Source organism: Vitis riparia, chromosome 1, assembly GCF_004353265.1.
Source record: "Vitis riparia cultivar Riparia Gloire de Montpellier isolate 1030 chromosome 1, EGFV_Vit.rip_1.0, whole genome shotgun sequence".
Taxonomy (NCBI): domain Eukaryota; kingdom Viridiplantae; phylum Streptophyta; class Magnoliopsida; order Vitales; family Vitaceae; genus Vitis; species Vitis riparia.
The window spans coordinates 2,348,672-2,366,608 of NC_048431.1; the positions used below are offsets into that span (position 1 = coordinate 2,348,672).

Sequence of the window (17,937 nt, forward strand, 5' to 3'; positions counted from 1 at the left end):
CCTTTTGTAATCAGACAAGACATTGAAAGTATTGAAAGAAAAAGTAGCGGTAGGGGGTAGTAATAATGTATAGGTGCTCTCTACCAACCAAGCTGAGGCGGCTACCTGAGTGAAAGTAAAGAATTACCAGAAGAGAGGAGTATGCATCTGTTTTAGCCATAAATTTGATTGGTACAGTGCACCAATGATTAGGTCCTATGTTATGATAAACATCCACATCCATCCATTGGTGGGTGGATTTTGTTAGCATTACATTTTGTATCCCATGCCTCTCATTTCACTCCATTTCTCATCTACACCTCTTTTGCCATATGTAACATGAGACACCCTTTTTTTTTTCTCTTTTTGTTTTCTTTAATCAATTAGAGAAGAATTGGTTTATAATTGTGCAATCCAGATTACTGTTTAGAACAGGCTGTTCATGGTTATCATTATTTTGTGGGGTTGGGGGTGGGTGTTCAGAAGAACTTTATTAACTTGGTTCAATTGGGGCTCTGAGATATGGCTCCAAGTCCTCAAGACCTTGACCATGATAATTGGGCCACCCAAAGTTCAAGCTGGAAAGTCCATTTAGAAACAATTTTGCCAATGGAAACCTCACGCTGTCATGTCATTAGAAGAGATGTACCAATCACATGAAGACTACATCTCTCCATCCAATATTCACCAAACGTTTTTTATTTCTGAAATTTTGTGCTTCCCAGATCTGTATATAAGCACCAATTCTTCACACCAAAACTCAACAATTCCACAAAATGGCTTCACTGATGTGGGCCTGTGTCTCATTTTGCCTCTTCATTCTTGTAGCCATTGCTAATGCACAAGCACCTGCAGCCTCACCTTCTGTCTTGCCAACTCCCACGCCAGTTGCAGCCACACAGCCACCCTCAACTCCGGTCATACCCGCACCTGCAACCACTCCTGTAGCATCACCCTCTCCTAAAGTTTCGCCAGTTTCGAGCCCCACTGTCCCACCCCCTCAAGTTCCACCACCACCAAATCCACCAGTCTCAGCTCCAGTGCAACCACCACTGCTACCACCGCCACCTGTTGCTTCACCTCCACCTTTGCCACCTGCCATACCACCACCAGTCCAAGCACCACCACTGCCAGCACCAGCGCCCCCACCCCCAGTACCAGCACCAGTGCCCCCACCCCCCGTGCCAGCACCAGCGAGCCCACCACCAGCGCCAGCACCAGCGCCTCCACCACCAGTGCCAGCACCAGTACCTGTACCTCCACCCCCAGCTCCAGCACCAGTACCAGTGCCCCCAGCCCCAGCCCCAGCACCAATTAGCGAGCCACCGGCACCTGCACCAGCCCCTACCAAGCACAAGCACAGGAGAAGGAGACACAAGCACAAGAAGCATCATCATCATGCACCAGCACCTGCACCAGTTACCCCAAGCCCCCCCGCACCACCTACAGTCCCTGAGGCTGAGGAAACGGCACCAGCTCCATCACCAAACTTGGTAATGTGTTCAGTCAGCTAAAATAATTAATTTCTCAACTACCAGTTTAGTTTCTGAATGAAGCATATGCTTTTGAAAAGACAGGGTAATCAAATATCATCTATCTCATTTGATCATATCAAAATGTTTTAAATGACTTTTTCCTCTTTTTGGCAACAGAATGGAGGAATTGCGCTGTATCAACAGGGAGGCCTTGCAGCAATGTGGGCAAGGACCGCATTAGTTCTTGTTGCTGTGTTTGCTGTTTCGTGCTACAATTTTTAGTGATATTTGTTTTGTGGAGCCATGATTCTATAGCTTTACTTAAAAAGGGTTGGATTGTTTCAAATTTATGTCATAAGATCAATGAATTATTGATAGATGTAGAGAAGAATAAAACGAGAGATTTTGGTGGTTTGGTATATTTTTCTTATTCAATTGTTGCATGGTCAATATATAATAAAATTGAATTTGAACTATACACCATTACAGAGGAAGGGATGTTTTAAGGAAAACCAGAACAGCTCAATGAACTTCAATGTTGCATGTAAAATGGAAAAAGAAAAAATATAGATAACTTAATTGCTGCATTTCAAACTTGATCTGTATTTGAGTCTGCACTGATATTCTCCCGCAAATCATACTCGACCACAAGGCCTAAATTATCAACCAATTTGTGATGCTGAAGACACCCTGCACACTGATGAGAAGAACTGCCTGTTGGTGATGATAGACCAAAGATTTAAAAAATATTTAAAATGAAGGACTATAAACCATCTTGCAGCACAGAAGTAAAATTTGAGTGTCTTTCAAATGTAAACAATGTGAAAACATACCTAATCAAACAGGTTGCTTTGATTGAAGGCATGGTAGGTATAAAGTCACTAGTACAGAAGTTCAAGCATGGCTAAGAAACAATTTTATGTCTATAACAACTATACAAGGATAAATTTTGTTCCTTCATGGTATAACTGGAATAGAACCCTGAGGGATAGCTCAGTTGGTCCGGCTTTGGGTTTGCTCCCCAATGGTCACCAGTTCGAGTCCCCTCAGGGCCACTGGAGGTTTGTCCGGTCGTTAACTTTAGGGCCCCGTGGGATTAGTCGAGGTGTGCGTAAGTTGGCCCGGACATCCACGGTTATAAAAAAAAAAAACTGGAATAACATATAGAGATTAAAGACACCTAGTTATAGAGAGAATCTAGTGGTGGAGCAAATGCCAAACAGGGAAAAGAACTATTGCAGAAGCAAACATAAAGAAAGCAAACTCTAAAGAGTTGAATGGCAATGATAGACAAGCAACTGAACTACATGGAACCAGGCATAAACAGGTCATATCTACAGTATAACATATGTCACGCTTGCTTCTACAGAAGTACGCACTACACTTGAAAACACAACCAAGCCAAGTTGCAACTTTGAAAATCCAATTGGGTTAAATATTTTATGTTGATTTTATTTTCATCTAAATAAAATCCTAACTTCATCTTATAAAATTTTGACAATTTCATGTTTATATATTCTAAAAATAACTAAATCCCATATTCCATTATCTCTATATATATTTTTTTGATAGGCAAACAAAAACTCTGATTAATGGCGTCCAACAAAATACCCATCATTCCTGTTTACTTTTTGAAGCAATCACTAAAAAAAATGCAATGAAAATTGCATTTGCATCAGGCAGCATTTTCATCTGGAAGCATCCAATCGAGAATCAACTTAAAGGGTTCTCTACAAGGGCACATTTTTATGACAAGTGAAAATCATATTCAAGCAAGGGAAAATTTGATGTTAATGATCAATTCAAATGAATGTTAACTCCTAGGATACACCTTCCCCAACAAGTAGGAATATCAATTCATATTTTCATGAGCAAGTAGAAACCTATCTTTATAAACACATGTAACATGATTCTTCCAATGCATATAATGGATACAAATTACAGTGACAGCTAAACATCCTTGACAAACAAATGAAGAAAAGATGAATTTTAATAACATTATCATCATCAAGAAACGTATCACAGGAAATCCAACATGATAGCAATGACCAGAACAAATACCTGCACAAAAACAGTCCCCCGTTCAAAGGCTAATCGATTTATAAGCCTTTCTGTTCTTTCACCACAAGCATCACAAGTAAATTGCACAATCAAACTTCTTCTTGGGAGTTTTATGTCAATACTTGCTTCCTGCATGAAGGAAATGCCAAAGAAGATAGAGATCCCTTCAAGCAATCAGTAAGAAGAAAAATACATAACTTCTAGAGGTTGTATGATCTTACAAGAGTTCTTTAATAAAAATAAAAACAAATCATAGAACTTTGAGCATGGTTACTTTTCAGTCATAAAATCGCTTCATCTTCAAATCATTCAAAGCATTCTAGAAGTTCCTGACTTCCCAAACAAGCAAAAGAACCCCAAATTTATCCCACAAAATTAAAAAATTCCAGAATTATCCATATTTCAAATCATTCCAAGTTATTCAAAATAATAGTAGAATGCAAACCCATCATAATCCTTTTCTTGACATGAATCCTGATTTGATGTTGGAAACACCTACAGCTCTGAATATAAACCATTCTTTCTTCTAAATAGAACCATTCACCCTCAAATTCATTCTTGATTTTCTCAAAACCATTCCCATTCTTGATTTTTTACAAGTCTCTCCTGAATTCAGAAAATTTCAAATTCTGAACAACTACTGACCATTTGAATTTCCAATGGTTCCTGAATCCTGAATTTTTTAATTACAGAATATACAGTTAAATGCTTTCTAAAACCCGGACAGACCAAAACAGTTCAAAACAAATAGATAAATAGAAGAAAGCAAGAAATAAAAGCCCCTACTTGCATTCAGTGCGTAAATTGAAAAAAAAAAATGCTTGAGCAATGTCAAAAACCATTGGAAATGGATAAGGCATTGGTGGATTGCAAATGGTTAATGCAAATTAAATGAAAGAAAAATACCAATAATTAATTAAGCTTAAGCTAAAATATTATCATACTGAGCAAGAATCATCAGAAACGGAGTTTGAATGAGAGGAAGATGACACTGAAGGTCCTAATTCCAGGTTCGCTTCAGAATTGCCATCCCGAAACCCAGAAGCAGCCAATACCCGAAACCCATATTTTGGTGCTACTGTTGTAGTAGGAGAAACCCTCAATCTGAAAATAATATAAAATAAACAAGGGTTCTAATAGTTCGATTTGAAAAGTAAAAGAGCATCAAAACAAAAAACACAAAGAAAAACCCTAGATGGGAATCAAGATTAATGACCTGGAAAATCTGGTATTGGGTCTGAAGAAGACAGTGGATGGAGCAGGAAGTTCAAGTGTTGTGGTGGTGAAGGAGGAGTGGAGAGAAGAAATGGTAGGAAGAGCCCTGCACGTGGTTGCAGCCATTGATGGGGTGTTTACAGTTTGATTCAAATTTTCAAAGAGGCCTTTTTATCAACTTTTTTTGGTGGGAAAAAAACCCTAACCCTAATTCTGTTACCAACCCGAACCCCAAAATACCAACTTTTTCCGTTTGTTAACAACGCTGATACGCGACGACGACGTTTGATTTGCTCCGTTTTGTGGCCAGCAATCGTAAACAAAACCAAGGACGAAAATATGGGGAAATATTTATCGGTAATATAAGTAAAATATCAATCATAAATGAGAAAAAATCATTAAAATTTTGGAGATATATTAGATATATCGAAGATATATCGATGAAAAATTGATAAAAAAATTAAATTATTATAAATAAATTAATTTTAATTATCTTATAATTTATTTTGTATACTAATTAAATATAAAACAAATATAAAATTATAAATAAAATTATCAATATTTTTAAATAAAAATATTTTGTATCAAAATGTACCAATATTTTATAAATAAAAATCATAAATATATTTAAATAACATAATTAGTATATTTGCAATAATTTAGTTTTAAAATAATAATTTTATTTTATTTTGATATTCAAGTGTAATGATAGTATATTGAAAATAAATTAACTTAGTACATTTTTAAATTAGTATAACATTGGATTTAAATTAGTATATATTTACTATTAATTAATATATTTTTAATAGAGATAAGTAAATTAACTTAATATAGTAATATATTTAAATCACATGATTAGTATATTTGTAATAATTTAACTTCATAATGAGTCTACACTTATAAAATTCACATTTCTTATCCGACACTATATAATTAAATTTAATATTATAAATCATATCATACATATATTAATTTCTTCAATAAAACAATTTTAAAATATCTATTATACTTTTTAATGTAATTTTTAAGAGTTTTTTCCTTACATTTTCATAAATTTTGATGAATTTTTGATCTATCAATATTTTGCGTCAAAATATTCGTTGATATATCTTCGATATATCTGTAAAATCTAAATACCGATATATCCGTGATTACTACTATTTTTATCATTGAACAAAATATACTAAAACGATAGTGTATTAATAAACGGAGAAATATTTACTATAATAACAATCCACCAAAACAACCTCCTGTTCATTTCTTTTTTCATGTTTCCCATTTGCTAGTAGAGCCTTACTTCAATCTTAATCCTGAGATTTGGGCATTCTTTTTTTTCTCAACTCCGTAAGGTTTTTCAACACTGAGTGCTAACAAAATTTGATTAAAAATCAATGCAGCAATCTTCAAATCGACCCGGGTTTTGGTGGGTGCTGGACTGGTTGATTTATACTCAAAAAACTTTGGCAATTGACAGGGATCTCTCAGAAGAAACAGTGTCCATGGAAAATGAACAGTAGTGATGTTTGTGTTGAGTGTTTATCTTTGGTGACAATGATGGAAAGAATATATACTGGTGTTAACTAGATATTAACACAAGGGCACTTTATTTCACTGTCATTCAATTGATGAAGATTTTGTATACAAGTATAAGCCATTTCCCAGACCTCAAGACTGAATAATAGAGAGGGAGATGACATCTTGTCACATCAACTTGTATAAGGACAATAAGGTTCCTTTCTGAACCATATGGCCAAAGAAGTAAAGAACATCTGTGACATTCCAAATCTATTCCTTGAGCAACTGTTGCCAATGGGCATCAGTCTTCATCATCCACTTCATGAAAAGGAAGTGGCACTGTTTTAACAGCTCTGAACTTGCCTGCATTATTTAGATGCTCATTCTCCAACCTGGGCCATGACAGACAATTCTTCATTAGCTCAACTAGAGTGGGAGATATGAGTTGTGTTGACAGTTACATGTGTGTGTAATAAAGAGTTGGATCCTCTGAAAGTTGGGAAATCCCATGTTACCTGTAGAAATTCCACTGTCCTCTTCTAATGACTTCAAGGGCAGCTAAAAATAGCGTGGTTACTCTGTAATCGACACCTTCAAAGTTGGAATGGAGAACAGTTTGCAACCAAGCAAGCCTGAGAACAAGGTTCAGTCCCTGCATGACATATCAAATATTTGTTCAAAAGCTTGACCTTGAGAAGTACAAAGTTTGCTTATATAATGTGTACTTCAAGATCTTTCCATTTTATAAATGGCCTTCTGTAAGTAGATTTTAAGAATTTGTTATAATCCCTTTGAGACTTGCTCAGTGATATTGATGATCTGAAAAGCTAAGCTAATTTTCTGTTTAGAATCAATGGTTGGTTAGTGGGTTGAGATGGGTGCAGACTGAATCCTAATTGCCCATAGGAAGCTTAAGAAATTTCAGTGCAGGGAGAGAGGGTTCTAACATATACCATGGAGAAGTAGTAAATGATTTTTCGGCGAAGCATTAATTCATTTCTTAGCCAGGGGTTCTTGGAATGGAACTGGAGCAAACCCCAATCTCTTACATAGTCCCAATACAATTGATACACTGTTGCTGCACTTGACATGACCACAACAAGGCAAAGCCATCCAACACTCCTCTCCTTCTCATAGGCCACTTTGGCTCCTGCTGCTAACATCGCCGATACATATTTGCCCAGATTAACCAGATGGGTCGTCTGTCCTTCATCAAACCATCGCCTGGCACACTGCAAAAGCCCAATCAAGCAGAGTCCTTATTAGGAATATTGTACTGCTTTGGAAAATTTCTGCAATATAAGCAAATCTCAAGTTCTAGTTTAAGCAGAGAGGTTGATTATAAACCTGCATAGCTCTCCAGTAGTAAGGCAAGAAGGAAACAGCATAAGCAAGATCTCTGTAGTGCTTGGTCCTCATGCAGAACCCATAGTCCTGAGTTTTGAAGCTTCCTGTTATATAGTAACAAGCCACATACTCAAGGTTCCTCAGCATCGGCACCTATTAAACCATTAAGATATTCTAATAAATCAGCCACTCATACAAGTTAAAGGCTTCTGATTAGCTAACAAAGAGGCTTGATTTGTGATCAAACCTACCTGACTACAGAGTTGGTCAGCCATGAAGAAATCCAGCATGACAACCTGCAAAGGCGATAAGATAAATCAGTTAAAAAGGGAGCTGGCATAAAACTTTGTTTTTAATGTTCAACAAGAAAATTTCTGCTTATGCCTTTGTAATTTTCCGAATATGTGATCATGACTAATACCTTGTAGAGAGGGGACAAAATGGTATTCCTTATCACCCGAAGGAAACGATAACGGCTTGATTTATATATGATGTTGAAGGGGCACACAAGTAGTAGCAAGAATAGCTGTATAAAGATGAAAGTTGAAATTCTAGGTTATGACCAATTAAAAAATATGCTACTATGTCAATTTCAAGTTCACAATATATTGTAGGCTAGAAGAATTACCAGGCACAGCAGACCGGGGATGGCTTGAACTCGGCTATATGAATACCCTTTTGCCACAAGTGATAAGTGAACAAACATAATCCCCACCACAGCAGTCATTGACGTAGTACAGATCAAAAAGACATCTCTGTATTTAAGCTCCTTGGTGGGAGCCAGCTCAAAGATGAAGCTATAATTTATACGAGCCTTTCTCCACATGACAATGTTGCAACCATACAAAAAGAAGTGTAGAAACAGTAGGCTGAACATGCTGCAAAAAGAGCAGTATGTAATATTAGATGCCTAATCATAAAAAATTTCAAGAACTTCACATGAGAGGTGGTCTTAAGAAAACGCCATCAATGAGTACTTACCTAAGCACAGGGTAGACAGTCTCCATGTAGATGGTATCTGACTGCCCTCTGTACATCCCCGAAATATGAGCCATGATGACATATCCAGCAAACAGGGCAATGAAGCATCCGGTGAATAGCCCTGAAACATACAAGGGAAAAACAAAATTATATTAATGTGTACATTCTTGAGTCATTAATAGAATTTTTTCTAGATAATAAGTTATGGATGTTGCCTTATATGGGCACAGGTTGCAGAATGTGAAAAGAATACTTCCTGATCTGGTAAATTGGAAGAAGTATGATTTAGGGGCACAATTATATATGTGAATAGAGCAAAACATGAAGCGCTATTATACAGGCTCATCAATTCATGGTGGGTCATTTCCTTTTTCTTTTTTCTTTTTTCCTCATTTGAATGTAGAAAAAATTATGAGGGAGTGCTGCAGGAGACTTTTGGGGTTGTTGGTGTCCAACATGCATCCAATACATGTACAAACATGTTTGCTTCACTCATTTAGAAAGTGTCCATGCAACATAACAAGGTGTTGCACAAAGAAAGCTAACTGGTGCCTCTTTTGTGTTAATGTGCCTTTTAAGGTTCAATCTATGTAGGGTCAATCTTGTTTTCACATGATAATGGTCTATATTGGACCCTAACTTTACGATCCACCAAAAAAGTAAATCAGGTATGACCCCTTGATGCAGCTTTGTGGCACAATGGGGCCTCACATATTTTTTTCCCTTTTGTACCTTTGCCACTGTGAATCTGTGACCAAGCTCACTAGCTCAGAGGACTCCACTAAAAGAAATGGTCAAAAAAGAAAATATATTATCTTGTGTGCTTTATTTCATTAATCCCAGTTCTTAAAATAGTGCAAGGACCTCACCTATGAAGAAGGTTACTGTGTGTGATTCCTTCCTCTGATGGGGTTTGAGGTATTTCATGGTCTTTCTTTTATCTTCCTCAGCAAAGTGTTTGGTAAAGAGCTCCTCAACCTCATCCTCTAACTTCATTACCTGTAATTTCTGAGACAAGTTAGCAGGACTTCAATGCAAGTGTGAGACAAGCATATCTAAGTCAGATCCATTTAAATCTAAGGCCAACCCTTGTGCAGAAATGCACTTTTAGAGTCGATCACCACTTGAAGTTGTCTCCGAATAATCCAAAGTGTGGCAAACATCCCCCAATAACAATTACCATTATGTTGTATAACATAGCTAGGCGTGACAGATTCTACATGCTTTTTTACTTGGTTGGTTGGCTTAGTAATTTACCTTGTCTGAGCTGTTGAAATAGGAGCTTTCAACTACTTTTAGATAAATGGGAAGAACTTGTTTTCCTGTGACCTGAAAAAAACAAAAAAAAAATTCCTTTTTTTTTACAGATACAAACCAAAAAAAAGCAACTTTTGAATACACAAAGTCATCAATTATTTACCTTGTCAAACTTCTTCAAGATCTTTACAAAAGCTAGCATGTTCAAGTTCCTAAAAACATATTCATTGCATACCGCACATAAGATTATCTCTCATACTAAAGATTAAAAAAATGTAACAGCTTTAGATATGTCACCTGTAGGTTTTTAGATAACCCAACCCTTTGTAAAGCTCAATGAAAGCTCCTTTAATCATCTTCTCTGCATGATGAAGCTTTGTTTTGTTGATGTTTAGTTTTCTTCCTTCTGGACCACATTTCCTTGAGGACTGATTCACCAAATCTCCCCAAACTAAGTAACTGATTGCTGATAAGGTACGAGAAGGTGTTGTCAGGGGAATGTTGATCCTTAAGTTCTTCCCCTGGCAATTGAAAACACGGCCAGAGAGAGTCCTCAGTTTCCCATCCTCTCTTTTCATTCTCATTGATTTCCCCATCTCATCCGACTTTAGGGAGTCTGAGAATTGCACATCATTGCTCTCAAACTCATCCGCAGTGTTGTCTTGGGCTGGCTCTTGCTCTGTTTTGTCCTTAATGGACTCTTCCTCTGTAACCAGCCATAAGACACAAGTGGCAGCTAGTTTAGTAAAATTCATGGAATTTTTAATGTTACAATTGATTCTTTTTATACTATTCTCTCTCATGTACTACAAAACTAATTAATCCATCCAGAGCAAAGTGAATCTGGAGCCTTAGAGGACTAGTCTGTTGCACATTTGCTTAGTACTTGTGTTCAAGAACATGGAATCCATCAGTACCCCAGACATGTATTTTTTTCTGTTTACTTGCTGGTAGGTGTAAATACTTCTAAGCTTCAAGAGACCAGAGAGCAGAAACTATTAAGATGGATGTATGGATGGATAATGAAGAGAAGAGAAGAGAACATGTGTGATATGTAGATTGTAAGAAATGAAATTTTTTTTAGGGTAGATCAAAGAAAGTGCTGATGAAATGAAACAAATTGAGACAAAAGAAACCCCTTAAAGATGGAGCTAACAGAAGGTGGTATGCATTCCATTTCTTACTGCAAATGTGTTTGAAATAGAGAAAGGAGGTTATAGTTATGTACCACATGAAATAGTGCAGGAAATAGAGGCATCCTCCTTCGGGTCCTGGGCAGTGGATCCTTTGTTACGCTGTCGCTTCAGTGCAGATTTGAGCTCAATGAGAATCTCCATCTGCTCCTTCAAGGACTCCCCCCTCTCGAGGAACTCCTTCTCCTTTGTTCTGTAAAACTGATTCACTTTGTTAAGTTGCATGTCCAAACATGCAAAAAACTCATTTGCAGCATCAGTATCCGCAATTTGCTCAAGCAATTCAGTCTCATAAAGGTCCCCTTTACTAGCCGATGATGCGAGTTTCTTGTGAACCTGATCAGCACAGTGAATTCACATGAAACCATATCTATATCAACAAAAACTACTGAAACTAAAAGCATATATACATATGTGGAGGGGGGTTGTTGTGGAGACAGAGAAGGAGAGATAAGGAGAGGGACAGTACTTGAATGACCCCATGGTCTTTACGTTCATGGCCAAATAAAGAGAACCTCCTTATAGAGGAGAAGAGGGTTTTGGGCAAAGAGTACTGTTGATGGGCGGTGGGAATGTTGTTAGTGGCGGTGCTAAGAAGATGGATTTTCTTGATGTCCTTCTTGAGTTGCCAATAATCAACAAAGGCCTCTTTCCATTCAGGAACAAGCTGACCCTCAAACTGCTTAGAGAACTTCACCATCTTTCTCTCTATTTGGCTTTCCCAGAGAGAGATGAAATTCTAGCCAGATGATGTGTGAAGGGGCTTGTGAGTGTTTCAATGGTAGCCCATCATCCCATTATTTATGGTCATCGAAAATAAGTGACTGATGTGCATGATGCTCGACAGCACATTCTAAAATATCCTATGCTCTCTCCACTTGGAAGGTATACATCTTGAGTGGCAAGGTTCGCCGTAGAATGACCCAACCGCCGTCCGGTGATGACTTCTCAGCCAACATGTTCTCTTCAAATGTTGAAAAAGTGGAATTGTAAAAGTTGATGGATGTGGGACACAACCCAGTTCAAAAATATATATATATGAGAAAGGATCAATGGTCATTTGGGGGCATAACATCTTGGATAACTGCCCTGCAATATCTTACTTGTAAGCCAGGAACTGCTCCTTTGTAAAAAAGGGAAAACCCCATTGGCTGAACCATGTCCAAGCACACAAAAGTCACCTCTAATTTGACCAGCTTGGTTTCCACTAGATTTGGGATAACTAAAAGTTCTCAATTATGTTTCATTCCCACTTTCACTAATCAATCCTTTTTGTTTATAATGTAAATTAAAGGCAAAATACGATATGGTTGGCTTGTATAAGATCATCAACCATCATCAAATATATCATGGCAGAAACTATTTACTGGGGTTGCCCATATTCCAAATCTGCTTAAACAGAGGACGGTAGAAGATTGAATTGACAGCATTCCCCATTTCATTAGAGTGGAATGATGAGGGAATATATAAGGTAAATCATCGTCAGATTCCTTATTTCATAGTCTCCAGTAATTAGGATTTTCCCCATAACTGGATAAGCGGTTTTCAGACAAGTAAATTAGGCATAATTAGGCTGCTAGTAGTACCAGTAGCAGAAGTTATTTCAGTGACAAGGTTCCTTCCCAAATTCTATTATTCCCTTGTTCCTATGCCACATTCCACCCAACTTGTCAACATGAAACCTTCCACTAAAACAACAAAATTCAAAATCCAAAATCCGCAACCGTTGTTCTGTCTCCTCCTGTATCATCTCTCTCCTTCAATTTTTTCTTCCCACACATAGATTGCAACATCAGCATGATGATTGTGGAAAATTGACAGCGTCCCTCTTAGTGGCTGACTCAAAGATACGCAATTCTTTTCGTCTCGCCATCTCTCTCTCTCTCCCACCCTCATTGTTTTGCTTTTCTTATAATCCCTATTCTTAGAAATTAGTAGTCAGTACCTTCTAACTAATCTAAGAAGAACAATTACAGTACAATTTGATACTGGTACTAGCATTTTCTTGTGATGCCAACAGGGGTAGATAGATACATGTACATACAAGAATATGTAATATGCGGTATTGCATCCAATTCGAGAATAAAAATGTCGAAAATCATACCAAAATATGCTACCAACGGAGACTAGGGGACCATGACTCAGGTGCCTGTAATTATCAAAAATAGTAAGCTAAAGAACACAAGTGATGCATGGTAAAGAGTCGCGAGAAAGACACTGACTTTGAGTTCATTTTGCCTAAATTTTTTGGTGGGGCGATTTTTGGGTAGCAGTCCTGCAAGTGGCTGGAGATGGTAGTGTTATTCCACAAGTGAATTGAGCCACCAAGCCCATCCCATTCAGCCCCTCAGATAGAAAATGCCATGGATAAACCAGGGGAATAAGGTTGCTCAAGCACTTTACCATGTCTTCTCCTTCAATCAATATTCATTTCCTCTTTATTGGACTGACCATTGAGTAGTATGCGAATGATTCCAGCATATGCACCAACCCAAGCATCATGTAACAGAGCATGCAGAGCATAGGTACCGAATTAATCAACTAGTGAAATGCTAGAGCTTGATGTTTGGATGCTGGGAAAACTCAATTTCTAATTAATCTTACATTTCTTGGACATTTATTTGATGGTCTAAATTAGAGAGGAATGTAATTCCACGCAGAACTTCTTGAGCTACAAAGAGAAGAAATCGTGCCCGCAAAATCTAAGCCTTGCATTGCATCAGACCAATGACTGACCATAAAAATGAAGGTCTGATTCGGATAGCACATATTGGTGCGCCATCGTAGTCACCCACCTCTCCCTCCTACCTTTCCTCTTTTCATTATTTACATTATCATCTTATACTCTTCTGTTGTGAACAAAACGGACTACCCCACTTGCCTAATGATCAAAATTGACTCCAAGAACCATTACTCATCAATCATAGGCCTCAAGATGGTCAATGAAATTCTGAGAAATACCATGTTGGATGTGAAAAATTCAGTATTTTTCACAAGTGAATTAACTATATGGTAAATTCTGGGGCCCCTCAGAGGGTGAGCACATGTATAAAGTGGCTTGCTGTAGAGGAAAAGAAAAAGAAAAAGAAAAAGAAAATGATACTCATCATTTCAAGCCATTCATGGATGTACCTCTACTCTCATCATCTGTTATGGAGATGGTATGAGTTAATTTAAAATGATATTCCACTCTTCAACCGTACACCCTATCAAGATAAATTATTTGAGTGTAATGACTGGCTCCAAGTTCAAACTTCCAAAGTATGAGAAAGACGATTCCAAGCATACGATTCCAGATTTGATTCCATGGAAGGCCCTTAAGTTGATGGAAAAATGCATTTATCAGAAGAGAATATCCCACTTTAGCCAAGGAAATCCACCTGTTTTCCCTTGTAAAATGGATTAAAAACTCATCTATTTTCCATAGATTATATATTGATTCAATCAAGGCATATATATACCTTCTTTTAAGAACACCCTAGAGGGTTCTTCCCCCTTGATGGGTCATATTGGTACAACATTAGACCATAGCCACCATGGATTTTCTGGAGTATATGCCCAACTTTGCATCTGTCATGTTTGAACATCACATGGTCTAGAGAGCAGGTAAGGGGTTCTGATTCTGAGCGAACGTGTTAAGAACATAAAATATTCCTCTGAGTTGGGCATGCAGATAATGGAAATTTGGATTGGACTGGTTTGATTTATGACTCAATGAATTAGTACCGTGTGTCGCGCTTTATTAACTTATGATTGTACACGGTGATTAAAGTATTGTTAGTCTTGAAATGGCTATACGAAGTTAGGTTGTAAGCTTAATCGAACTGACCCTGAAAAGAGATTTTGATTCTTTGTAGGTGTTAAGAATCAAAATCTTCAATTGGGATAGCAGATAAGAAAATCTTAGTTAGATTCGGATGAATGAATACCATATGTTGGGCTTCATTTTCAGGAATGAAGACAAACATTGAAGTACACAGAAAATTAAGACGATAAATCCTATAAAAACACATGAAAATGAAAGGAATCTTGGATTCTTATCATGGGAATCCTCTGTTTCCTTTTCCTTTATCATCAATTTTTAATAATCAAAGGGGGCCATAGCTCTACTCCATCTTCATTTGATTAGATTGAGGTAGTTTGATCTGAGTTTTTCTATCATTTGAATTTTGTATAATTGACCCTTTACTTTTTTTCCTTTCATCACTGCCATTGCTATCATTAGTTGACCATGGGAGGGAGAAAACTGACAAGTGCTTATACTAGTGGCAATTTGAAGCTTATTTTCCACCCTGAAGGCAGCCCATGCTCAGTTACATTTATGGGAAATTAGGCATGTGCATCGACTTTCTGCATAAAAAATTGCTTCTAACCAGGCTAAATAATCCCTGATCTTCAGATAAAAGAATGCAAAAGACCCATAAGCACTTTACCTTTTTTCAGGACGAGGTTCAAAGCATAGTGACATGGTGTGCTATGATCTATAATTGCAATTATTGCAGAAAGGTCATTAGGAGACCCCCCCACTAGAGTATTGAAAAACTGGTCATTTTCCATTTACTTCCCATTAAAATGATTCCAGATTATATTCTCCTTATAGCAGAATGATGAGATTTTCCACCTGCATTTGAGCAGATTTCACTTCACTCTGTTACTCTCTATGTACCAATTTTTGACTGGCCATGCAATTTGTGATAGGAAAATCATGGTGAAAAAAAACCACTTTTTGTGTGCTCAATGACATAAAGACTGGGCAGCCATTTGCTCCAGTTTTCATCACCCCTGTTCTTGCTTAAACTATTCACCTGTCATCCACTTTCCCCATTAGCAGCCTGCATTTATCGCACGATGGCGGCGACATTTTTAAAATCCAAAGATTCCTCCATGGATATATCAGCAGAAGCAGACTTTAAGTGATCATTCAGAATCTCTCTGGCTCATTTCCAGATCAAACAAACACTCAGATTTCTCAAAAGATTTGGTTAATCCAGCCACCCGGTCCATTTGTTTAAGTGTGGATTAGTACCAATCAACAACCATAAAGTTGGGCACATTCAGTACAGATGTAACAAGTCTCCATTTCCACACAAGGTTGCTCCCCCATTGGGAAATTTTTAATTTTGTTCTAGACTTGAATCAACCACCCACAGGGGCAACTGCATTGTTTGAAGCTAACAAACAAAAGAGAGGCTAATCAACAAGACCTTTATCAACCAAATCCCAGTCATTCTTACTCTTTCTCTTTTTTTCCTTCCCAAAAAGTGGAATCAAATCTTTACACTAAAAGAGCACAAAAACAAAACCTCACCACTGAGTCTTATCATACTTTAATCCTTGAAATTAGGCAGTTCTCATGCATATTAAAAACATCCCTTTATTCTAAGACTGGCAGTGATTCATTAATAATACCTTGTTGTGACTTATGATTGGTTTAAACCTAGTTTTTTTGTTTATCTTTGGATGATATTCAAAGTGAGCCTAGTGGTTTGAAGAACCAAAGAAGAAATGTATTGAATGGACTGAGGAGACCCAAAATGCTACCATGTCAGCCCACTTGGAAAAATTGACTCCATGGTGGGATGCTATTACTTTCTTGACTTGCAATTTTTCTCTTAATCAAAAGCTCCTCTATAAAAATAGAAAATTTTGTACTAAAATTATAAATTTATTTATATAATAAACATTTTCTTCGATGTCTTAATTTTTTTAAATAATTTTTAAAATTATTATTTTTTTAATATAAGTTTCTAAAATTATAACCACTCTAAAAAAGATATTATATATTAAGAGTGCATTTGGTACTGATTTTAGGAAGTGTTTTTAGTTTTTAAGCATTAGAAAGTTTTACAATAATCAATGTGGCTCAATTCAAAATTCTCTCGTGATTAATACCCAATCTTGTACTTGCAAAATGACCAAACTACCCTGCATGCAAGATGAAGTAGCTACCAAAAAAATGGACATTTAAAGTAATAACTAAGCTCGATTGTAGCTTGAAAGCAATGGCGCCAAACATAACCCATGCTTTACTCATTCAATCTATACAAGCAATTATTGTGCACATTTTATTATATAGTTTCTTTACGCAATGAAACATTGGGGTCTATGCAATTACGTGGGAGTGAAGTGTTAGGTTGGATTAGCTTTTGGAAACCACAATTTCATATCACCACCACCACCTCCACCTCCACCTCCTCCATCATTATCTTATCTTGACATTTAAGCATCAAGATTGAAGGTTTGATGGAGCTGATGCTATATCCATCATCTAATACCATATTTTCAATATTTTCATTTTACCAATGATTGGGTGTTTTTGGGGTAAAATTTTCATCTTCAATCAACTACTAGAAACAGTTCTTTTTCCATTTCAAAAGAATCAATAGCAACTTCATAAATTTCCTTCTTGGAGAAGGATAAAGGGGGAAAAAATATATAAGAATTTTTTTTTTTTAATGTCATATACAAGTTGAGCAATATATATATATATAGGGTTATATTTGATTATAAGAAAGTACTAAAATAAAATAAAAATGTTAAGAAAGATGATTTTCTCTTAGTTTATCATAAAAAAATTTAAAAATAAAATATAATTAAATTAATTAAAAATTATGTGCTTTTAAATTATTAAATGTTTTATATAGAAAGAAAAAAAAATAATTGAAATGATTTTGAAAAAACATATAAAAGTAATTAATTAAACATAAATCTATTTAATATCTTTAAACTCATTTTACTTATTTTTTTAATATAAAAAATTAAAAATTTAAGTTTTTAATTAATTTTAATTTCTTTTAAACATAGAAAAATATAAGAAAATCATTTCCCTTAAATTATCATCAATTCTTAGAAAAATAAAAGAAAAAAAAAACATATTTAAAGCCAATAAATTATTTTTATATAATAATTTAAAT

At 36.3% G+C, this 17,937-nt stretch overlaps 3 protein-coding genes across 4 annotated transcripts; 1 reads left to right on the forward strand and 2 right to left on the reverse strand.

Annotated features, from left to right (window-relative positions):
- Positions 1-495: 495 nt before the first annotated feature.
- Positions 496-1,873, forward strand: LOC117913502 (lysine-rich arabinogalactan protein 19). Its single transcript, XM_034828524.1, has 2 exons — positions 496-1,472; positions 1,632-1,873. Exons 1-2 carry the CDS (start codon positions 756-758, stop codon positions 1,734-1,736), a joined length of 822 nt encoding a protein of 273 aa, XP_034684415.1. The 5' UTR covers positions 496-755; the 3' UTR covers positions 1,737-1,873.
- Positions 1,874-1,892: 19 nt separating this feature from the next.
- LOC117913593 (mitochondrial protein import protein ZIM17) lies at positions 1,893-4,961 on the reverse strand. 2 transcript variants are annotated; one of them, XM_034828639.1, is made up of 4 exons: positions 4,732-4,952; positions 4,460-4,619; positions 3,516-3,644; positions 1,893-2,151 (listed from the first exon to the last, which is right to left on the reverse strand). In XM_034828639.1, the coding sequence occupies exons 1-4, from the start codon at positions 4,854-4,856 to the stop codon at positions 2,044-2,046; spliced, it is 522 nt and encodes a 173-aa protein (XP_034684530.1). In that variant the 5' UTR covers positions 4,857-4,952; the 3' UTR covers positions 1,893-2,043. The 2 variants fall into 2 exon arrangements, with proteins under 2 accessions (XP_034684530.1, XP_034684608.1); XM_034828717.1 differs by having other exon boundaries at positions 2,083-2,168; positions 4,732-4,961.
- Positions 4,962-6,317: 1,356 nt separating this feature from the next.
- Positions 6,318-11,920, reverse strand: LOC117911088 (phosphate transporter PHO1 homolog 1). Its single transcript, XM_034825275.1, has 14 exons — positions 11,493-11,920; positions 11,059-11,359; positions 10,128-10,536; positions 9,994-10,042; positions 9,831-9,902; positions 9,443-9,572; positions 8,574-8,694; positions 8,221-8,470; positions 8,014-8,118; positions 7,844-7,888; positions 7,593-7,745; positions 7,199-7,477; positions 6,761-6,897; positions 6,318-6,637 (listed from the first exon to the last, which is right to left on the reverse strand). The coding sequence occupies exons 1-14, from the start codon at positions 11,721-11,723 to the stop codon at positions 6,547-6,549; spliced, it is 2,373 nt and encodes a 790-aa protein (XP_034681166.1). The 5' UTR covers positions 11,724-11,920; the 3' UTR covers positions 6,318-6,546.
- Positions 11,921-17,937: the final 6,017 nt, after the last annotated feature.